Source organism: Cervus canadensis, chromosome 3 (genome assembly GCF_019320065.1).
Source record: "Cervus canadensis isolate Bull #8, Minnesota chromosome 3, ASM1932006v1, whole genome shotgun sequence".
Classification (NCBI taxonomy): Eukaryota; Metazoa; Chordata; class Mammalia; order Artiodactyla; family Cervidae; genus Cervus; species Cervus canadensis.
In genome coordinates, this window is record NC_057388.1 from 74,488,839 (window position 1) to 74,506,771 (window position 17,933).

The 17,933-nt window shown below is 41.6% G+C and overlaps 1 protein-coding gene across 8 annotated transcripts in view; it reads left to right on the top strand.

Moving 5' to 3' along the window:
- GLI3 (GLI family zinc finger 3) overlaps positions 1-17,933 on the top strand; it is a 305,222-nt gene that overhangs the window by 63,123 nt on the left and 224,166 nt on the right. For 4 of the 8 annotated variants that reach the window (XM_043463520.1, XM_043463519.1, XM_043463518.1 and 1 more), the window contains exon 3: positions 13,432-13,506. The exons of the other annotated variants lie outside the window; for them this stretch is intronic. In XM_043463520.1, the coding sequence (XP_043319455.1) occupies positions 13,432-13,506 (75 nt within the window). The remainder of the gene's footprint in view (positions 1-13,431; positions 13,507-17,933) is intronic. 8 annotated transcript variants of the gene reach the window in all.

Consider the following 17,933-nt stretch of genomic DNA (forward strand, 5'->3'; position numbering starts at 1 on the left):
GTAATCACACATCACACATTTTTTGGGGGGGCTCAGTGACAAAATGTCACTTCCTGGGAGCATCATCCTCCCTGTTCTTTTACTTTTCTATTCTTCCTGCAAGACTCTCATATCTTCTGCTCATTGTTCTAATGAATGATTCTTCTTCCTCATCCCTCAGCTGATGATATACTTTTCTCCTTTTATTAATTGAAGCTGACCAAAGAGAGCTTCCACTACCTCCTGCAATCACATCTGCTCACCTTCCAGAATCTGTGCCTTAACTGTCCACTGCCCTGACCCTGTTCTCACAGGTGATGTCTAAAGCCAGTTTCTCCAGCCTCGGTGGGAGGAGAGTTTAGGGGGAGAATGCATACATGTATGACTGAGTCACTGTGCTGTGTACCTGAAACTGTCACCACATTGTTAATCAGCTATACTCCAGTATAAAATAAAAACTTAAAAAAAAAAAAATAAAGCCAATTCTTCCAAATGTGCCCTGGGTCCCATCCCTCCCACCTTCTCCAGGCCACCACCATCCCCTCTCTCTTCCGCGTCAAATGTTTTGTTTTTCTGCTGGATCACTCCTATCAGTATATAAACTTCGATCCTCTTAAAAGAAACAAACAACACTCCTTGACCCTAGTCATCTCCACCAATTGCCACACAGGTCTTTGCAGCAAATCTTCAAGGAGTTGTTTATATTCACTGTCTATGTCTTGTCGTCAGCCATCCCCTTTACACCCACTTCAGCTTTTTCCCTGATCTCTTGCTTCGTGGAAACTGCTTGTCCAGTCTATCTGTGACCCCACATTGCTAAATCCAGAGGACGGTTTTCCATCGTCATCATCTTGGCCCATCAGCAGCATTTGACCTGGCTCTTCACTCCCTATTCCTCGGTGTTCATTCATTCCTTGACATCGATCTCATCTCTCCACCTGTTTTCTTCTTTCTGTCTCCTGTTGATCATCTCCTTCAGTGGCTTCTCCTGCATTCTCCAAACTTCTACTGTTGGGGTGCCCCAGAGTTCAGTCCCCAAACTTCTTCTACCTCTCTGTTCACGTGACCGTAGACGTAAGCTCCTGCGTCTCGGTGGGTTGCAGTGTGCTCTCCCTGAGAGCACCAACTGACTGCCTACGCAAACCAGAACCCCAGTGGAAGCTGCGTGCCTGAAACCATGAGCTAATGTTTAAAACTCGGTGCTTTGGGCGATCCACATTTTTGTCCTCTTTTTCTGAAATTTTCTGTGTCAATGCAAGGAAGTGGTATGGGTGGCTTCTGTTCCCCTGTAACATGTGCATGCTGTCACTGGCAAGAATCCTCTCAGCTGGGACCCAGCTGGATCCTCCTTGTCCTTGGGCCCAGAGACAGGGCATCTGCTCTCTCTACTTCATTTCACAACTGGGCAGCACCTGAAATCTGTTTTAGAGACTGTCTGATTATGTGTCTCATTCTGTTAGTAGACTTTGAGCCCCGTGAAGGCAGAGCTATGTGGGATCTGTCTCGGGACACTGATATCTGACCCAGTCTCACCCATGGCTGGGTTTAATGAGTGTTCATGGAATTGTGAGTGATACTGCTTGAAGCAGAGCCTCATCAGAAGTCCTGCATGAAGCAGATGGATGCTGGTGATGGTTATACCACAATGTGAATGTACTTAATGCCGCTGATCTGTGCACTTATCACTTACTCTTTTTTTTTTTTTTAATTTTTGGCTCAAATTTTTTAAAAATTTAATTAAATTAATTAATTTATTTTTGGTCATGTCAGCACATGTAGGATCTTAGTTTCCTGACCAGGAATTGAATCTATGCCCCCTGCATTGGAAGCACAGAGTCTTAACCTCTGGACCAACAGGGAAGTCCTTGAACCATGCAGTTAAAAGTGGTTAGGATAGTAAACTGTATATATATTTGACCACAATAAAAAAAAAAAAATTGGGGGAAAGAAGTAATGCATGAGGCATCCATCAGTCTATGATACTCTTGGATTGTCTTATTGGACAAGCCAAGGCCTGGAGGTAAGGAGAATTTCTACTGAGGAGGATGAAATTGTTGGCATTTTTGTGCTATTAAAAATGACTTTTTCTTTTCTCTGCTGTTTATCTATGCTTTAAAATTTGGTTCACTTTACAGTTGGTCTTTGGTTCCTGTATCCCTTTGATAAACTTATTTGTGATCATCCTTCCATCAGATTTAATAGTTAAAATTTCTACATTTTAGAGCCACAGACAAGTACAAGTGGCGATCATGGACCAGAGACTTGGGATCAGACTGAGTTCCCATCCTAGCGCTGCTGTCTGCTACGTGTGTTCTTGTACTTTTTGCACCTTGGGAAGGCCAGGGGAAAGGATCAAGCCTGTCTCATCAGCTGTCCGTGTGCACCATATTTTGAATATGGATGTATACTAGATATAATTATTGTATTATTACTGGGTTTTGGTATAATAATGGTATTGCAGTTCTATAGAAAACCATCCTTATTCTTTAAAAGACATGCTGAAGTAGAAAAAAAGAAAAAAACCTGATTTTTCCCCCCTCCATTCTCTTCTGTTTATTTAAAGAATAAAACCCAAAGTCAAATCTTGTCCTGTTAACCTAGAACTACTCCTTATGATTTTTATAAACAAAAGAGTTTTTACTCTAAATACAGTTTTAAGTAGTGGTTTCAGTTTAAATAAAAGTCATTTGCATTTCAAGCGCGGGACATTGCCTTCATTTGGACCAGGATGGTTTTAAGTATCCTAGAGAATTTATAGTTCAAGCAACTTTCATATCAATGTGCTTCTTTTTTCAGTCTAGAGCAGGTTGATATGACATTCAGTATAGCAATAAAAAGTATTCCAAATACAGCAGGTGACAAAGTATTTTGGGGGATTCACTTGCCAAACTTACTTTGGTCTTCTGACTTGAACTCAAGAAATGAAAAGTGGGGAATAGAATAAATATATATATATATTTTTTTCATTTATTTTTATTAGTTGGAGGCTAATTACTTTACAATATTGTAGTGGTTTTTGCCATACATTGACATGAATCAGCCATGGATTTACATGTATTCCCCATCCCAATCCCCCCTCCCACCTCCCTCTCCACCCGATTCCTCTGGGTCTTCCCAGTGCACCAGGCCCGAGCACTTGTCTCATGCATCCAGCCTGGGCTGGTGATCTGTTTCACCCTAGATAAAAAGCAGCCGGTGGGGGCTTAGCACACAGGCGATCTGGACTGGGGTGAGTGAATAAACCAGAGCATCTCCTTACTGTAGTGTGTGCTTTCACATAGCTTGGCTGATGCCTTGTGATTGGGGGATGAGGTTTTACAGTGCTGAGGGCAGAGGGCAGAACCTCTCTGTTCTTCCTGGGCCCCCAGACTTCGTCTGCTTCTCTAGCCCTCTCCAGGCAACTGGAAGATGCAGTGATCTGTAATCCACCTTCAATATGAGTCCAGGGGAGAGTGGGAGGCACAACTAATTGAAGACTCAGGAGGTAGTTCCTTGGAGGAATTCCTTGCTGAACTGAGTTTTGGACCTTTTATTTTGCTCAGTGGCCAAGGAATGGAGAAGTACGTTGTCTTAGACACATGAAAGGTGGAGAAGCATTCGTCCCAGTGGAGTTCAGATGGGGCTGGTTGTCTGCCATTTGCATGACCAATGGACTTGTGTTGCTTTAGACATCTGTGGGCATGAATCCCTATCTTGTTCTGTTTCTTTCCACTGACTGGGGAGTTTTTTGAGGGCCAAACTGGGCCAAGTACCTAGAGAGTTTCAGAAAGAGAGAGGAGAAAATCACATGTGTTTGTGGGGTGTAGGAGGAAAGATATTCTCAGGATTCTTTGCCCCAAGGACTGATGATCCTGGGTGGGGTGGATGAGAATCGTTAGAAAACCCAGCTGACAGATATGTTTTCATGAGGGATTTTGTGTGATCTATGGACCTAAACAGTATTTTTTAGGATCTTGGCTCAAAGGAGTATACACAGCAGTGGAAGGGGCCTTCTTTGTGCCTCTGCTTAGAGCCCAGCTCCCTTCTGGTACCTTGGTGAATCTTTGAGGCCACCTTTGGGTCAGCACCAGCTTCTCTGGGGGTATAACTAATGCAGTTTGAGTAAATGTTAAATGCAGTTGAAATAAGATTTCGTGTTAGGCTGCCCAGGGCACCTGTCTCCTTGTTGGTCACCATGTCTGATTTGATGACCTGGCTGGCTAGCCTGTGTGCTCATCCTTCTCCACCATTCTGTCTGAGACTTGAGATCATTGACAAATTCAAACTGCTGCAGTTAAGAGGAAGGTTCTGGGGCTTGTACTGTCCAGAGTGTGTGTTCTGAGATTCGACAGACCCAGGCTTCGTTTGATTGCTGTGTGACCTTGGGGAACTTCCCCCCCGCCCCCAGCTTTGGTTTTCTCATTGGGAAATGGGAATGATAAGACTGTGGTGAGGATTTAAGGGAATCAGAGATCTGAAGGGTTTGCACAGCTTGACACTCAATAGCTTATGATATTGCTGTTTACGTTATTAGTCATCTTAGTGTGCGAATTGGAATCCACTTACTCTTGCGGAGTATTTGCTTTTCTGTATCAGTTGGTAGAACTTAACTCACTCCCTGGCCACATGTTGTATGAAGGAGGCTGCTATCACTTCATTTATGAAGAGACTGAGGCCCAAAAGGGTGAAGTTTGTTTCCTCAGCTCACAGAGCTGGACCGAGGTATGGCAAGTGAGCATTTCTGAGTAACTGGTCCAGAGAGCTTCTTTCTGCCAACATCACTGGCTCATGGCAGTGCTTAAAATCATGTATCACCAAAAAAAAAAAAAAAAATCATGTATCACACACACAAATGCGTGTATCTCCCTTGGTTATAGACACACAGGTGGGTGGAACATCACATATGAGGTGTGTTTTTATTTTTATTGAAGTATAGCTGATTTACAATGTTGCATTAACACAGCAAAGTGATTCAATTATTTATCTATCTATATATATCCATATTCTTTTTTAGATGCTTTTCCATTATAGGTTATTACAAAATAATGAGTATAGTTCCCTGTGCTATACAGTACATCCTTGTTGGTTATTTTATATATAGTAGTGTGTATATGTTAATCCCATCCTCCTAATTTATCTCTCTCCCCGCTTTCCTCCTTGGTAACCAAAGGTTTGTTTTCTGTGTCTGTGGGTCTATTTCTCTTTTGTCTATGAGTTCATTTGTATCATTTTTTTTTAGATTGCACATATAAGCCATGCCATATGATATTCACCTTTCTCTGTCCCAGTATAATAATCTCTGGGTCCATCCATGTTGCTGCAAGTGGCATTATTTTCCTCAATTTTATGGCTGAGTAATAGGTTTTGATCAGCTAGTTTCTCAAGGTCTTGCTTAGATCTTCATGGACTTGAAAGTTTGCATAAGGTGTGACTCTCAGGCAGCAGGCTTCCGTTACATGAATCAGGCAGGACAGCTCTCCGAGGTGTCTGCAGACAGTCTGTTAGCCTGGGGGGAGAGGTTGGGCAGAGAGCTGACATCCGGAGATCACTTCTCACAGGTGTTCCTTCATTCACGGCAAGCCCACTGCCATCATCACACTTTGCAGATGAGGAAACGGCGCTGGGGAGATCACTCGTGCGCCGAGGGTAGTGACGGCTGGGCCTTGAACCCTGGCAGCCGGACTCCGGGCCTGTGCTCTCACCCTCTGTGCGGCCCTGGGGGGTGGCTGATGAGCACAGTTCATCAAAAACGCACTCTGAACCTGCAGATGAAAGAGGAGGCCTGCAAACACGCAAAGGTTCCTTTGTGAACCGAATTGTGCTTTAGTTGTTCTGTGTCAGCAAAGAGCCACCATGAACTCCCAGGTCGTCTGCCCCGGCAAAGGGCTGATTTAGGAGGATTTGCTCAGCTCTAACCAGCTGGTTAACGACAGGACGCTTTTAACGTTTCAAGGGGAGGAAGTGAATAAATAGGCATTGAGGGTGAAGCTGGCCAAGTCCCTGGGGTTGGCTGGAAGGAGAATTCAGCTGAAAGAAGTTGTGACGTACAACGCTGACATCGCTAGACCCAGTTTTGAGCCAGGGCTGTGCTATACTTAGTCTTGCTCAGTCGTGTCCAACTCTCTGCGACCCCATGGCCTGTAGCCCACCAGGCTCCTCTGTCCGTGGGATTTTCCAGGCAAGAATACTGGAGTGGGCTGCCATGCCCTCCTCCAGGGGATCTTCCCAACCCAGGGATCGACTCCAGGTCTCCCACGTTGCAGGCAGATTCTTTTTCGTCTGAGTCACCAGGAAAGCACAAGAATACTGGAATGGGAAGCCTATCCCTTCTCCAGGGCATCTTTCCAACCCAGGAGTCAAACCGGGGTTTCTTGCATTGCGGGTGTATTCTTTACCAACTAAGCCACCAGGGAAGCCCATTTTGAACCAGAGTACCGAGTAAATGAGAGCCAGAAAATCAGAATTTGAGGGTCAGTTCTCCATTTCTCATGGAGAAGAGCCATCCAAAGAAATCTCCGTGTGTATTATTGGGAGTGGGGGAGGTTATGTGATTTAGATGGACTATGTCAGATGGAAAAGAATAACTAGTTGCCCAGATAATAACAGGTGATGCACACCCTAAATTCATTTTAAATTTGATAAAATTGCTATGTGAAGTTTTTGAACAATTAGAAGATTTATATTTTATATTGAAAGTGAAAGTAAAGTAAAGTCGCTCAGTCGTGTCCGACTCTTTGCAACCCCATGGACTGTAGCCTACCAGGCTCCTCCATCCGTGGGGTTCTCCAGGCAAGAATACTGGAGTGGGTTGCCATTTCCTCCTCCAGGAGATCTTCCCAACCCAGGGATCGAACCCGGATCTCCTGCATTGCAGGCAGACGCTTTATCATCTGAGCCACCAGGGAAGCTCATATTTTATATTATATCCTACTAATTCCTTGTGCATATTTGTAAGCCTTTTATCCCATAGAATATAAGAAACTATTCTACATTTAATTTTATTTTTTCAGTTCAATATTATAAGGCAATACTTTACATTGCCTTTTTGTCCTTAAGAAGAAGTGCAAAATTAAGATGTTTTTGCAGAATTAACATAGTGGGCCAAGATTTCTATAATCCTTCAGTATGTCTTAGAAATAGAAGCCATGAGGCACTGGTCAAATGTGTGCCCAGTATGTGTGTGTGCTTAATCACTCATTTGTGTCCAACTCTTTGCAATTCCTATGGACTATAGCCTACCAGGCTCCTCTGTCCATGGGATTTGCCAGGCAAGAATACTGGAGTGGGTTGTCATTTCCTCCTCCAGGGGATCTTCCTTACCCAGGGATCGAACTGACGTTTTCTGCAGCTCCTGCATTGGCGGGTGGATTCTTTACCACTGGACCATCTGAGAAGCCCTATATCCAGTATATAATGACCCTGAATATAAAGTTATAAGAACCAAAATGAAATGAACATATTCTTCTTTAGTCCTTAGGTTCTCACAACCATCACTTTTCTTCCTTGCCTCCCTTGGGTCACTTCCACACTGGAGGAAACACTAACCCTTCCTGAGGGTCATTGGCTATATTTTTATTGATGTTTCTAAAGAATTCCTGAAGGTTTTTCTGCTTTGGGGGAATCAGTGACTCAGAAAATCCTTTTTGATTATAAGAGAAGCCAGTCTTTTGGCAGGCCCATGTGGGGATGCAAGTGAGGAAAGGAAAGGAGAACTGGAAAATACGGGGGGGAAAGGTAGGAGACTATGATAATGTCTATTTGCTTCTAAATCAGAATAAATGGGCAGCTTTCTGCAAAAGCAAACAGACTGCAAATTCATTACTCAGCTCCGTGCAGGATGCTCATTCATTCATTACTCTGGATTGATTGCAGAGACTAAGCAATACGAGTGCAATTTTAGACATCCCTTTTTAGAAATGAGAGCCAGACTTGAGCCTTAGAAGTAAGTAACTTTGGGACTTCCCTGGTGGTAAGTCCCCACAGGGGACTTTACTCACAGGGGTAAAACTGTGCTCCCAATGCGGGGGACTCAGGTTCGATCCCACAAGCTGCAACTAAGACCCAGCACAGTCAAAATAAATTAATATTTTAAAATAAATTAAAAATATTAAAAAAAAAAGAAGTAAGTAACTTCAAGTTGCTTAGGATGTGATGGAAGGAAAGAGAGAGAAAAGCTCTCAGTGTGTCTCAGACTTTTCAACTGATTTCTTTAAAACAGTTCTCGTCCGTGTGTCTGTCCATGGCAGCTCCTGAGCCCAGCCTGGTGCTCATGAAGGGCTCCATTTTCTCCAGGTGAGCCTGACATTTCACGAGCATCTCTGGGACATCTACCCATTGCAACATGCAAAATAAAAATATAAGGCATTAACAGTAGATGATGGTTTGTGATGGTTGTGTTCTACTCCAGAGAAAATCTTAGGTCTGCCACTGGAGGCTCTTCCTTTCTTCCTGGGCAGCTTGTGGGAAGGCCAGGTCAGAGGATGGACTGGGAGAGCTGGGATGTCTCAGTGCCGTTCGTCTCCACTGCACACACTGCTTAGATACAGAGCCTTTAAGGTTGTGACCAAGGAAGGGACATTAAGAATGGGTGCAACTCTACATTTACCTGGATGTGTGATGATTTTGAGACCATTTCCTCCCTTCATCCTATTAAATGTTTAATACTTTTTCATTTTACCATCTAATTCTGTTGGTTGGTAGAAATTCCAGCCTCCAAAACTCTCCAATCTGGGGACACGCCATGGTGACTGCCATGATCCTTCTCCCTCTCCTCTTCCACAGGCAAGGGAGGCAGGCAGGGGAGCTGGCCGAAGTGAGATCTTTGAACTGAAGCAGCATGTGTGAATCCTGCAGAAACACACTCCCCTCCATGTTTGGAGCAATTCACATGGTTTTATTCTTAGAGTCAGTGTGAGGGCACAGTCTGTTCAACTTTTATGGGTGGAAAATACATCCTTCTCACCCACCCTCCCTGCCAGAAAAGCATCATTAAAATGTAAGAGAGAATTTTTGGTAGAAACAATGAAACCAGATCATGTCCCAGTCTTTGGTCCTTTCTTTAGTCTCCCCTGTATCTTCACCGTCAACATGGATAATAAATGGCACATGTTTTCTGCATACCCTTAGAAGGAATGCCTTTGGAAGAAAGCTTTGGAAACTGTGTAAAACGTGTGTTTGTGAGAAGCCCCAAATTCCAGGGCCCTTGATCCCGACTTCTCTGCTGTTTATCTCATTACACTTTTTGTGTCCTATGCGGGCTAAATCGCTCAGTTTTGTCTGACTCTTTGTGACCCCATGGACTGTAGCCCTCCAGACTCCTCTGTCCCTGGGATTCTCCAGGCAAGAATACTGGAGTGGATTGCCATGGCCTCCTCCAGTGTATCTTCCCAACCCAGGGATTGAACCTGCATCTCTTATTTCTCCTGCATTGGCCCGCAGGTTCTTTACCAATTGTGCCACCTGGGAAGCCCTTTGTGTCCTGTGGCACATAATTATAGCTTTCTAATAACAAATCAGTACTTAATGCAGAAAATATTGAAAACATAGATAAAGAAAACAAAATTCATCCTTACCATGACTCAGATATGGGAAAAATGAACATTTTAGTATATTTTTTCTAGTCTTTTTTTCTACACACATGTGTTTATCACAGGGCTTCAACATGGTGACAGAGGAGTTGGAAACCATCCTATTTTATTCCTTAAGTACTTGGACTCACTCTCTCCTTCTCAGTTCTCCTCATAGGAAAGGATTTTCAGTGTCTTGAAGTTTTCACTTAGGAGGAAGGTTCTGCCCCTTACTGAAGACAAAAATGTGCCACTTACTGACACCCATAGCACAATTATTTCTACCATAGAAAAGTCCGTGAAATTGCATCTCATCCAGACTTCTGAACCATCTTTGAAAATTTTGCAATCAATGCAGTCTGACACTTAATAGGAGCAAAGGTGAAAAGCAGGGCAGAGAGAACTGTTAATACAATGCCCAGAGCTACAGGGTCAGGAGAGCTGGGAAATGGTGTGAGTTGGCAATGGAAGACATTGTGGCTTTTATAGAACTGTGCGATTGCACATAGTATGATTAATAAATAGCTGTGTGCTGAGTCAACTGAGTCGTTGCTGCAGGGAAGAGAAACAAATGAATGCTCACAGGTTATATTTTGTCTGGGGAGTGAGGGTTAAACTGGGCATGAACTCACAGAATGTCTAATACCTCCTTCCCACCCCCAAGGGGGATTTAGCAAAGAAGAGAAATGCCCAAGCAAATACTTGATGGTGGCAATTGCAGGGAGAGTTCTGGCATTTCTTTTCTTTACCATTAACTTGTATTTCAGAAAGACCAAAGGCTTTCTTAAAGGGCCAATAAGCACTGTACATGAGAACTATATCTAAGAAATTGCACTGGGACTATAATATTCAAGCTTGAAACAGCTCTGCAAAGACACATTTATTTCTAAATTAAACATTCTTTTAAAACATTAAAATTTTTTTTATTGGAATATAGTTGCTTTACAATGTTGTGTTACTTTCTACTGTACAGCAAAGTGAATCAGCCATAGTATACATATATTCCATTTTTTAGATTTCCTTCTCATTTAGGTCACCACAGCGCCTTGAGTTGAGTTCCCTGAGCGATACAGTAGATGCTCATTAATTATCTATTTTATGCATAGTATCAATAGTGGATATATGTCAATCCCAGTCTCCCAATTCATTGCCACCCCTTCTGTGGAATGGATAGGGGAGATGTGGCACATACATACAGTGGAGGATTACTCAGCCATAAAACTTTTTTTTTTTTAATTTTGGAAAAGAATTAGGAAATAGAGAATTTAAAAACGCTCATCATCGACTTTTCAACAATAACCACCACTGCTAATACTCTTTTATACACTTCTGCCCTCTCTGCTCCCAGCTCTTTTGCTCTTTGCTTTGTGGATATTTTTAATCTCTTACTGTGGTCGTTGTGGAACTTTGAAAAGTGAAAATGAAAGTGGCTTAGCCATGTCTGACTATTTGTGACCCCATGGACTGTAGCTCACCAGTCTCCACTGTCCATCGAATTCTTCAGGCAAGAATACTGGAGTGGGTAAACATTCCCTTCTCCATGGGATTTTCCCGACCCAAGGGTCGAACCCACGTCTCCTGCATTATAGACAGATTCTTTACTGTCTGAGCCACCAGGGGAAGCCCCTTGTCTTATAAATCATGTTTCAGTGAACATCCTTGTAGCTACGTCTTTGCCTGGAACCTAAATTACTCCTTTGGGTACGCATCCAGAAAGAGCAGGATTTGGTAAAGTGGATACATATTTCAGATGTGTCACGGGCACCACACTGAGGCACAGAGATGTGGGTATACAGCATGTACTGCTTTTACACACCGAGGATAATGTTTTCTGTTTTACTCAGCCTTTACGAGCACTTCCTGATTTGATGTCAAGGCAAAACTACAAAGCACTACTATATTTCAATTTTCACTTTTTTCATTATATAATGAAATAAAAGAAACTAGTTTTCACTTTCTAATTGCACACTTAAATCTCTTCTTCAGTGAATTGCCTCTTCATGTCAGTTCCACATTCCCCTCCTCATTTTGGGAGTTCTTTTTGTTATAGAGTAACATTAAAAATTTTTGAATTGAAATTTAGTTAATTTGCCGTAGTGTGTTTCAAGTATACAGCAAAGTGGTTCAATTACACACATACACACACACACACACACACATTTTTTCAGATTCGTTTCCATTATAGGTCATTTTAAGATACTGAGTATAATTCCCTGTGCTGTATGGTAGGATCTTGTTTACCTATTTTATATATAGTAGCGTGTATATGTTCATTCCCAGACTCCTGATTTATTTCCCCCACTCTGCTATCCCCTTTTGTAGCCATACGTTTGTTTTCTGCTTGTGAGTCTATTTCTGTTTTGTAAATAAGTTCATTTGTATCATTTTTTTAGATTCCATATGTAGGTGATATCATATGATATTTGTCTTCCTCTGACTTATTTAACATGATAATCTCTAGGTCCATCCACTTTGCAAATGACATTATTTCATTTTTATGGCTGAGTAGTATTCCATTTGTCTGTCTATCTATATCCTCTCTACCTGTTCCACTGCTGATGGACATTTAGGTTGCTTCCGCGCCTTGGCTATTGTAAATGGTGCCACAGTGAGCGCTGGGTGCCTGGATCTTTGAATTATGGTTTTCTCTGGATATATGCCCAGGAGTGGGATTGCAGAATCATGTGGTAACTCTATGTTTAGTTTTTTAAGGAACCTCCATACTGTTCTCGAGTAATGTTTTTTAATATCTGGCAGACATTTGAATACATTTGCATTAAGCTACATAAAATACACAGCTGCAAGTTTCATATTTAAGAAAGGTAAGAGCACTTGTGGATGGGAGTGCAAGAGACAAACCTGAAGAAGAGAACATTTAGGAACTGTCTGGAAGTTTTTAGAACTGATACTTAACCACATTTTCCTGAAAGAAACATGCATGTAGAAAAGTGCTTATATCATAAATTATACAGTTCAATGATTTTCACAAACCAAACGTATTTGTAAAACTGGCACCAAACCCTCAAAAACAGATGGTCACCAGCATCTTAGAGCCTCCATATCTGACTTATCAGCATGGACCGGTTGTAGCTGTTTTTGTACTTTACAGATTTGTTACTTGGCTTCTCTTTTCTTGCTCTACATTATATTTACAGGATTCATTCACATGTCGTGTAGTTTTGGGTGTTCTTTCACCTTGTTTTGTGGTGAATGTGCCCCCATTTATGAATTCTTCCTACTGCTGCTGGGCACTGGCAGTTGTGAATGTTTGGTTACAAATGCCTCTATACATATTCTAGTACTTCTGTTTCAGCACACTTGGTGTCGGGAGTAGAGCTGACATTTTAACAAACTTTCATGGGTCCACATCCTTCTTTTGTCTTCTCCACCTACCTCTCTTGAGCCAAGTACAGAACAGCATGGACTTGAAATGAATGTTTTTCTGTTTTGTCTTTTCTTGTAGTCACCCTTTTAGTAAGGATGCGAGTAATGAAGTTCTGTTAACAAGATGCTGATATAAATTGTGGATAATGACTGTTGGCTTCAGCCTGGGTTCTCATCTCTCTGCGTAGCATTACATTTTCCATCCTGTTATTTTCTTCTTCATCAGTTCTTGACTCATTCTAGTAAATGGAAGGTTCAAACTGTCTTAAGAGGAAAGAGTTTTTTAATGTATTGGTCTTACAAACAACCTTCCTTGGTTTACTAGTTTAATGAAAACCACATCTTTGGGGCAAGAAATTGGATGGAGGCCATGTGCGTGCACGAGTTGAGGTTGAGATGTCCCAAATCAAGATCACACTGCTGTGTGATCTTCTGGTAGAATTAAATAAAAGGCATTAAAAAAAATTTATAGCTGCTTTTTACCAGCTTTATGTCTGATTTTTTTTTTTTCTTCTCTCTCTAGATTCTTTGGCTGACATGAGTTTTGAAGTTCTGCCATATTCACTTATCAGCCTGTGGCAAATGCAGTCCTACCAGAGTAAGATGAAAGGCTGAGAATTAAAAAAAAAAAAAAAAAAACAACTCCATGTGCTACATAAAAATGGCCTATCCTTTTAAGGAATTGGCAGAGTTACTTTATTTCCCCCACCTTTCACTTGCTGTCTCTCTCCCGCCTTTTATTTATCTGAATGTATGGAGAAAGGTTAAATTCCTTTTTTTTAAAAAACCATTGTTCAATTTCTTTATTATTATTTTTGTTTATATCTTGGCCATGCCACTTGGCATGCAGGATCTTAGTTTGGAAGTGCGGGGTCCTTACCACTGAACTGCCAGGGAATTCCTGAAGTGAAGTGAAGTGAAGTTGCTCAGTCGTGTCCGACTCTTTGCGACCCCATGTACTGTAGCCCACCAGGCTCCTCTGTCCATGGGTTTCTCCAGGCAAGAATACTGGAGTGGGTTGCCATTTCCTTCTCCAGGGGATCTTCCCAACCCAGGGATCGAACCCAGGTCTCCCTCATTGCAGGCAGACGCTTCAACCTCTGAGCCACCAGGGAAGCCTCTCAATTTGTTTTTGTTATTCTTCAACCCATCAATTTTATGTATAGTCATCAATACTTTCCAAAACCTGTCTAACCTTGTGATTCATTGTCTCAAGGCGGGCCAAATGTTTGTTGGTGTCTTTCCAATTTTATTGGTATCTCTATAAACTATGAATCACTTTGTATCTCTCTCATCTATGTGACTAAATGTTCATCTCCACAGAAACTCCTGTGAAATGAATATTGAACGCTTCAAAAATCTCAACCACGTCTGTGATAGGGTAGTTCATGCCCGGCTTTTCTTGCCCTTTTGTCTGTTTGCTTATTTTCATTCTCCTTGCTTTAGTGTCCTCAATGTTTTATCTGCCACTAGAGGACACTATTCTTAAATTGATGAATAGCAAGATAATATTCTTAATTGATAATCTAGCAACAGTTAAAAAAAAAAGTGAAAATGAAAGTTAGTTGTGTCTGACCCTTTGTGACCCCATGAACTGTAACCCACCAGGCTCCTCTGCTCATGGGATTCTCCAGGCAAGAATTCTGGGGTGGTTTGCCATTCCCTTCTCCAGGGGATCTTCCCAACCCAGGGAATGAACACAGGTCTCCTGCATTGCAGGCAGATTCTTTACCATTTGGGCCACCAGGGAAGCCCAGCAACAGTAAACGGGGGCTTAAAAGTCAGAACCAACGCCTGGCCAAAGGCTGCCGTAGGTGACCCTTCTCTGTTGTTCACTCCCGTGTTCGTCACCCCACCCTGGTTTGGAGCTGTGTTTTCACTTTGGGCATCTTGTTTCTTGAGATCCTGTTGTCAGGGCCCACAGGGACGCCCCGGTGTCCTTTCCCCTGGGGCTTGATTCTAATCAGAGAGATGCTGCTACTGCCAGCCCTGGAAACATCACTATAAGACACCACCTGCAAGTCCCACCCCGTTTATTCAATTATTTATTCCTCCCTAGAATGATGCTTTAGTGTCTGTGGTATGCTAGGCAGAAGAGATACCACAGTTAACAAGATTCAGCCTCTGCTCTCAAGGAACTTACCTTCTAGTGCTAGAGATTTACAAGTAAATAGCTTATCATAGAAAAGTGTGAGAAATGCCCTATAGACATTGGGTGGAGAGTGGAATAGCCTCACAGGATGGGCAAGGAGAGGCCTGAAGATGGTTTCTCTCACTCGGAGCCCAGGAAGTTTGGGGCTGGTTGTGTAGAAACTTGAATTTCCTGCAAGGTTTGTGAGCAGAGAAGTGACAGGTGTTTCTAAAAGATCTTTAAGCATTGGAGTGAGGATTACCAGGGCTTTTAACATTGCTTCAGTTTTCAGAAATCCCTGAAAAGTTTACTTTTGCACTTTTGAAATTAAGATTGAATATGGCGACTTCCCTGGTGGCTCAGATGGTAAAGCATCTGCCTACAATGCGGGAGACCCGGGTTTGATCCCTGGGTCAGGAAGATCCCCTGGAGAAGGAAACAGCAACCCCCTCCAGTACTCTTGCCTGGAAAGTCCCATGGATGGAGGAGCCTGGTAGCCTACAGTCCATGGGGTTGCAAAGAGCTGGACTGAGTGACTTCACTTTCTTTCTTTTCACATGCAATTTTAGGATTCACAAAGTTTCTGTTTCCTAGTTCTTTGTATTTTCTTCTGTGGTTTGAAGTTTCTTTGTAAGACTGGGTTTTCCTTTTTTGATTGAGTTTTTCAGAATTTTAGGCTGCTCAGTAATTTTACTGACTCTACTTGTTCTCTTCTAAAGTAGCCTTTTAGGTGTTTTTTTCTGCAGTCAGCTGGGCAGAATGCAAAAGAAGTTCGAGACTTGGTATCAGCAGTAACTAGATTTCAATGAGCCTAGGCCTAGGCCTGGCATAAGTAGGGAAGGAGACCACCCACCCGCCTCCTGTCCCCCTCTCCACTCCACCCCACCCCATCATGTACTAACAGTGTGTTTTGATTTAATGACATGATACATTGTATAGCATTTTATTAGCATTGTATAGCATCATATAAGATACATTTTATATCTTCATGACCTGGACATTGAAATTAAGCTATTTCATGACCTCTGCTTTCTCATTTTCTAGTGTTTATGTGGAAAAATGATTCTGTATTTGAGTTTTAGGAATATGTATTTCTGAGGGGATATTTTTTTAAAGTAATTAAATAAAAGTCCTCCTAGCCCCTATGAAATCCTTTATGCTTTTGCAAGTTATTTTAACTTATAAAACCTTCAAATAGAACACATAGCAAGATAGTTCAAATTGGATGAGCAAGTATTTTATGAAAACTTTTGGTGGTTTCTGTGGTTTCTATAGTAGGGTTGTGCTAAAACCAAAGATTTTCTACTGATTACTGTATCTTTCAGGAACTGCAGTCTGTGAATAAGTTTTAATTCCTTTGTCATTTCATTATTGCTTTCTCTTGCAGTAATAAAACTGCTCCTAGAATGCAGAGTTTCATTGAATAATCTAAACTTTTTTTAGATTTCTTAAATGCATTGTAACACGGCAGTATATAACCATATTAAAACACCACTTTTCAAAACTTTGTAGTGTTAGTGTATGTATAGGACTTTTTAGTGATTATTTTCTGTTTATGCTATTCAATTAGAACTTACCTTTTTACACGTACGTTGATGTTTCACCCCACAATGCATTTCAGGTTCATCTAGGTAGGCCCATTAAATGAATTTACAAGGTCCTGGAATATTCACATTTTGGAGTCATTCAAATTTATTTATTTATTTGAAGTATAGTTGATTTTACAATGTTGTGTTGGTTCAGGTGTATAGCAAAGTGATTCAGTTATATGCATATATATATAACATATATAAATGTTGCAATAAGTTTTAATTTTTAATTTAATTAAGTTTATAAACTTATTATGTTTAATAAGTTTTAATTATTTTTTCAGATTTTTTTCCATTATAGATTATTGTAAGATATTGAATATAATTTCTTATGCTCTGTACTGGTTCTTCTTTTTTATCTGTTTTATTTATAGTACTATGTATCTGTTAATCTCAAGCTTCTAATGTATCCTTCCCCTCTCCTTTCCCATTTGGTAACCATAAATTTGTTTTCTATGTTTGTGAATCTGTTTCTGTTTTGTAAACAGGTTCACATTCAAACTTAAAGAATAGAAAAAGACAGGTACACAAAGTTTGCTTGAAAGAGTGAATGGAAGATAGTGTTGAAGCATCAGTGCAGAGAGGAAGCCATTAAATTGGCCAAAGGACAGTTCTTGGAAACCTTACAGACAATTCAGGAGTCAAGTGCAAACCACAGAAGGTCAAGAAAAAGAGACACTGAGGAGACTTCCCTGGAAGTCCAGTGGTTAAGACTTCACCTTCCAGTGCAGGGGATGTGGGTTTGATCCCTGGTCTGGGAGCTAAGATCCCACATGCCTCATGACCAAAAAACCAGAACACACACACAACAGAAGCAATATTGTGACAAATTAAAGACTTGAAAAATGGTCCACATCAAAAAAAAAAAAAGAGAGAGAGAGAGAGATACTGGGGTCAGGAGAGTTTAGAATTTGCTCAGTGGTGTGATAGATAGAGAAGAGAGATGGTGTATTGGATGGAGGTGGTGTTGGGTCCAACAAAGACATTGTTAGAGAAAAGTTGAATCAGATAGAGGCAGTTACATGGCAAAGACAAGCTGGTGATGAGGAGGAGCACTCCTTGCTGGCCCTGGGAGGGGCGTGACAGTGCGGGCTGAGCTGGTAGAGCGCTCTGGTGTGGGGAGACAAGGAGCAGAGTGAGAGGACAGGCAAGTGCACAGAGATACACACCTGTCTTGGTTTTATTCAGAGTAGTTTATGAAGCCCTTGGCGAGGAAGACTATGGCTACCTCTTATAGCAAGAGGTCAGTATTGCATAGAATCGGTGTTTGGATGGCAGATCTGAAATTTGTGAATATTGCTGTTA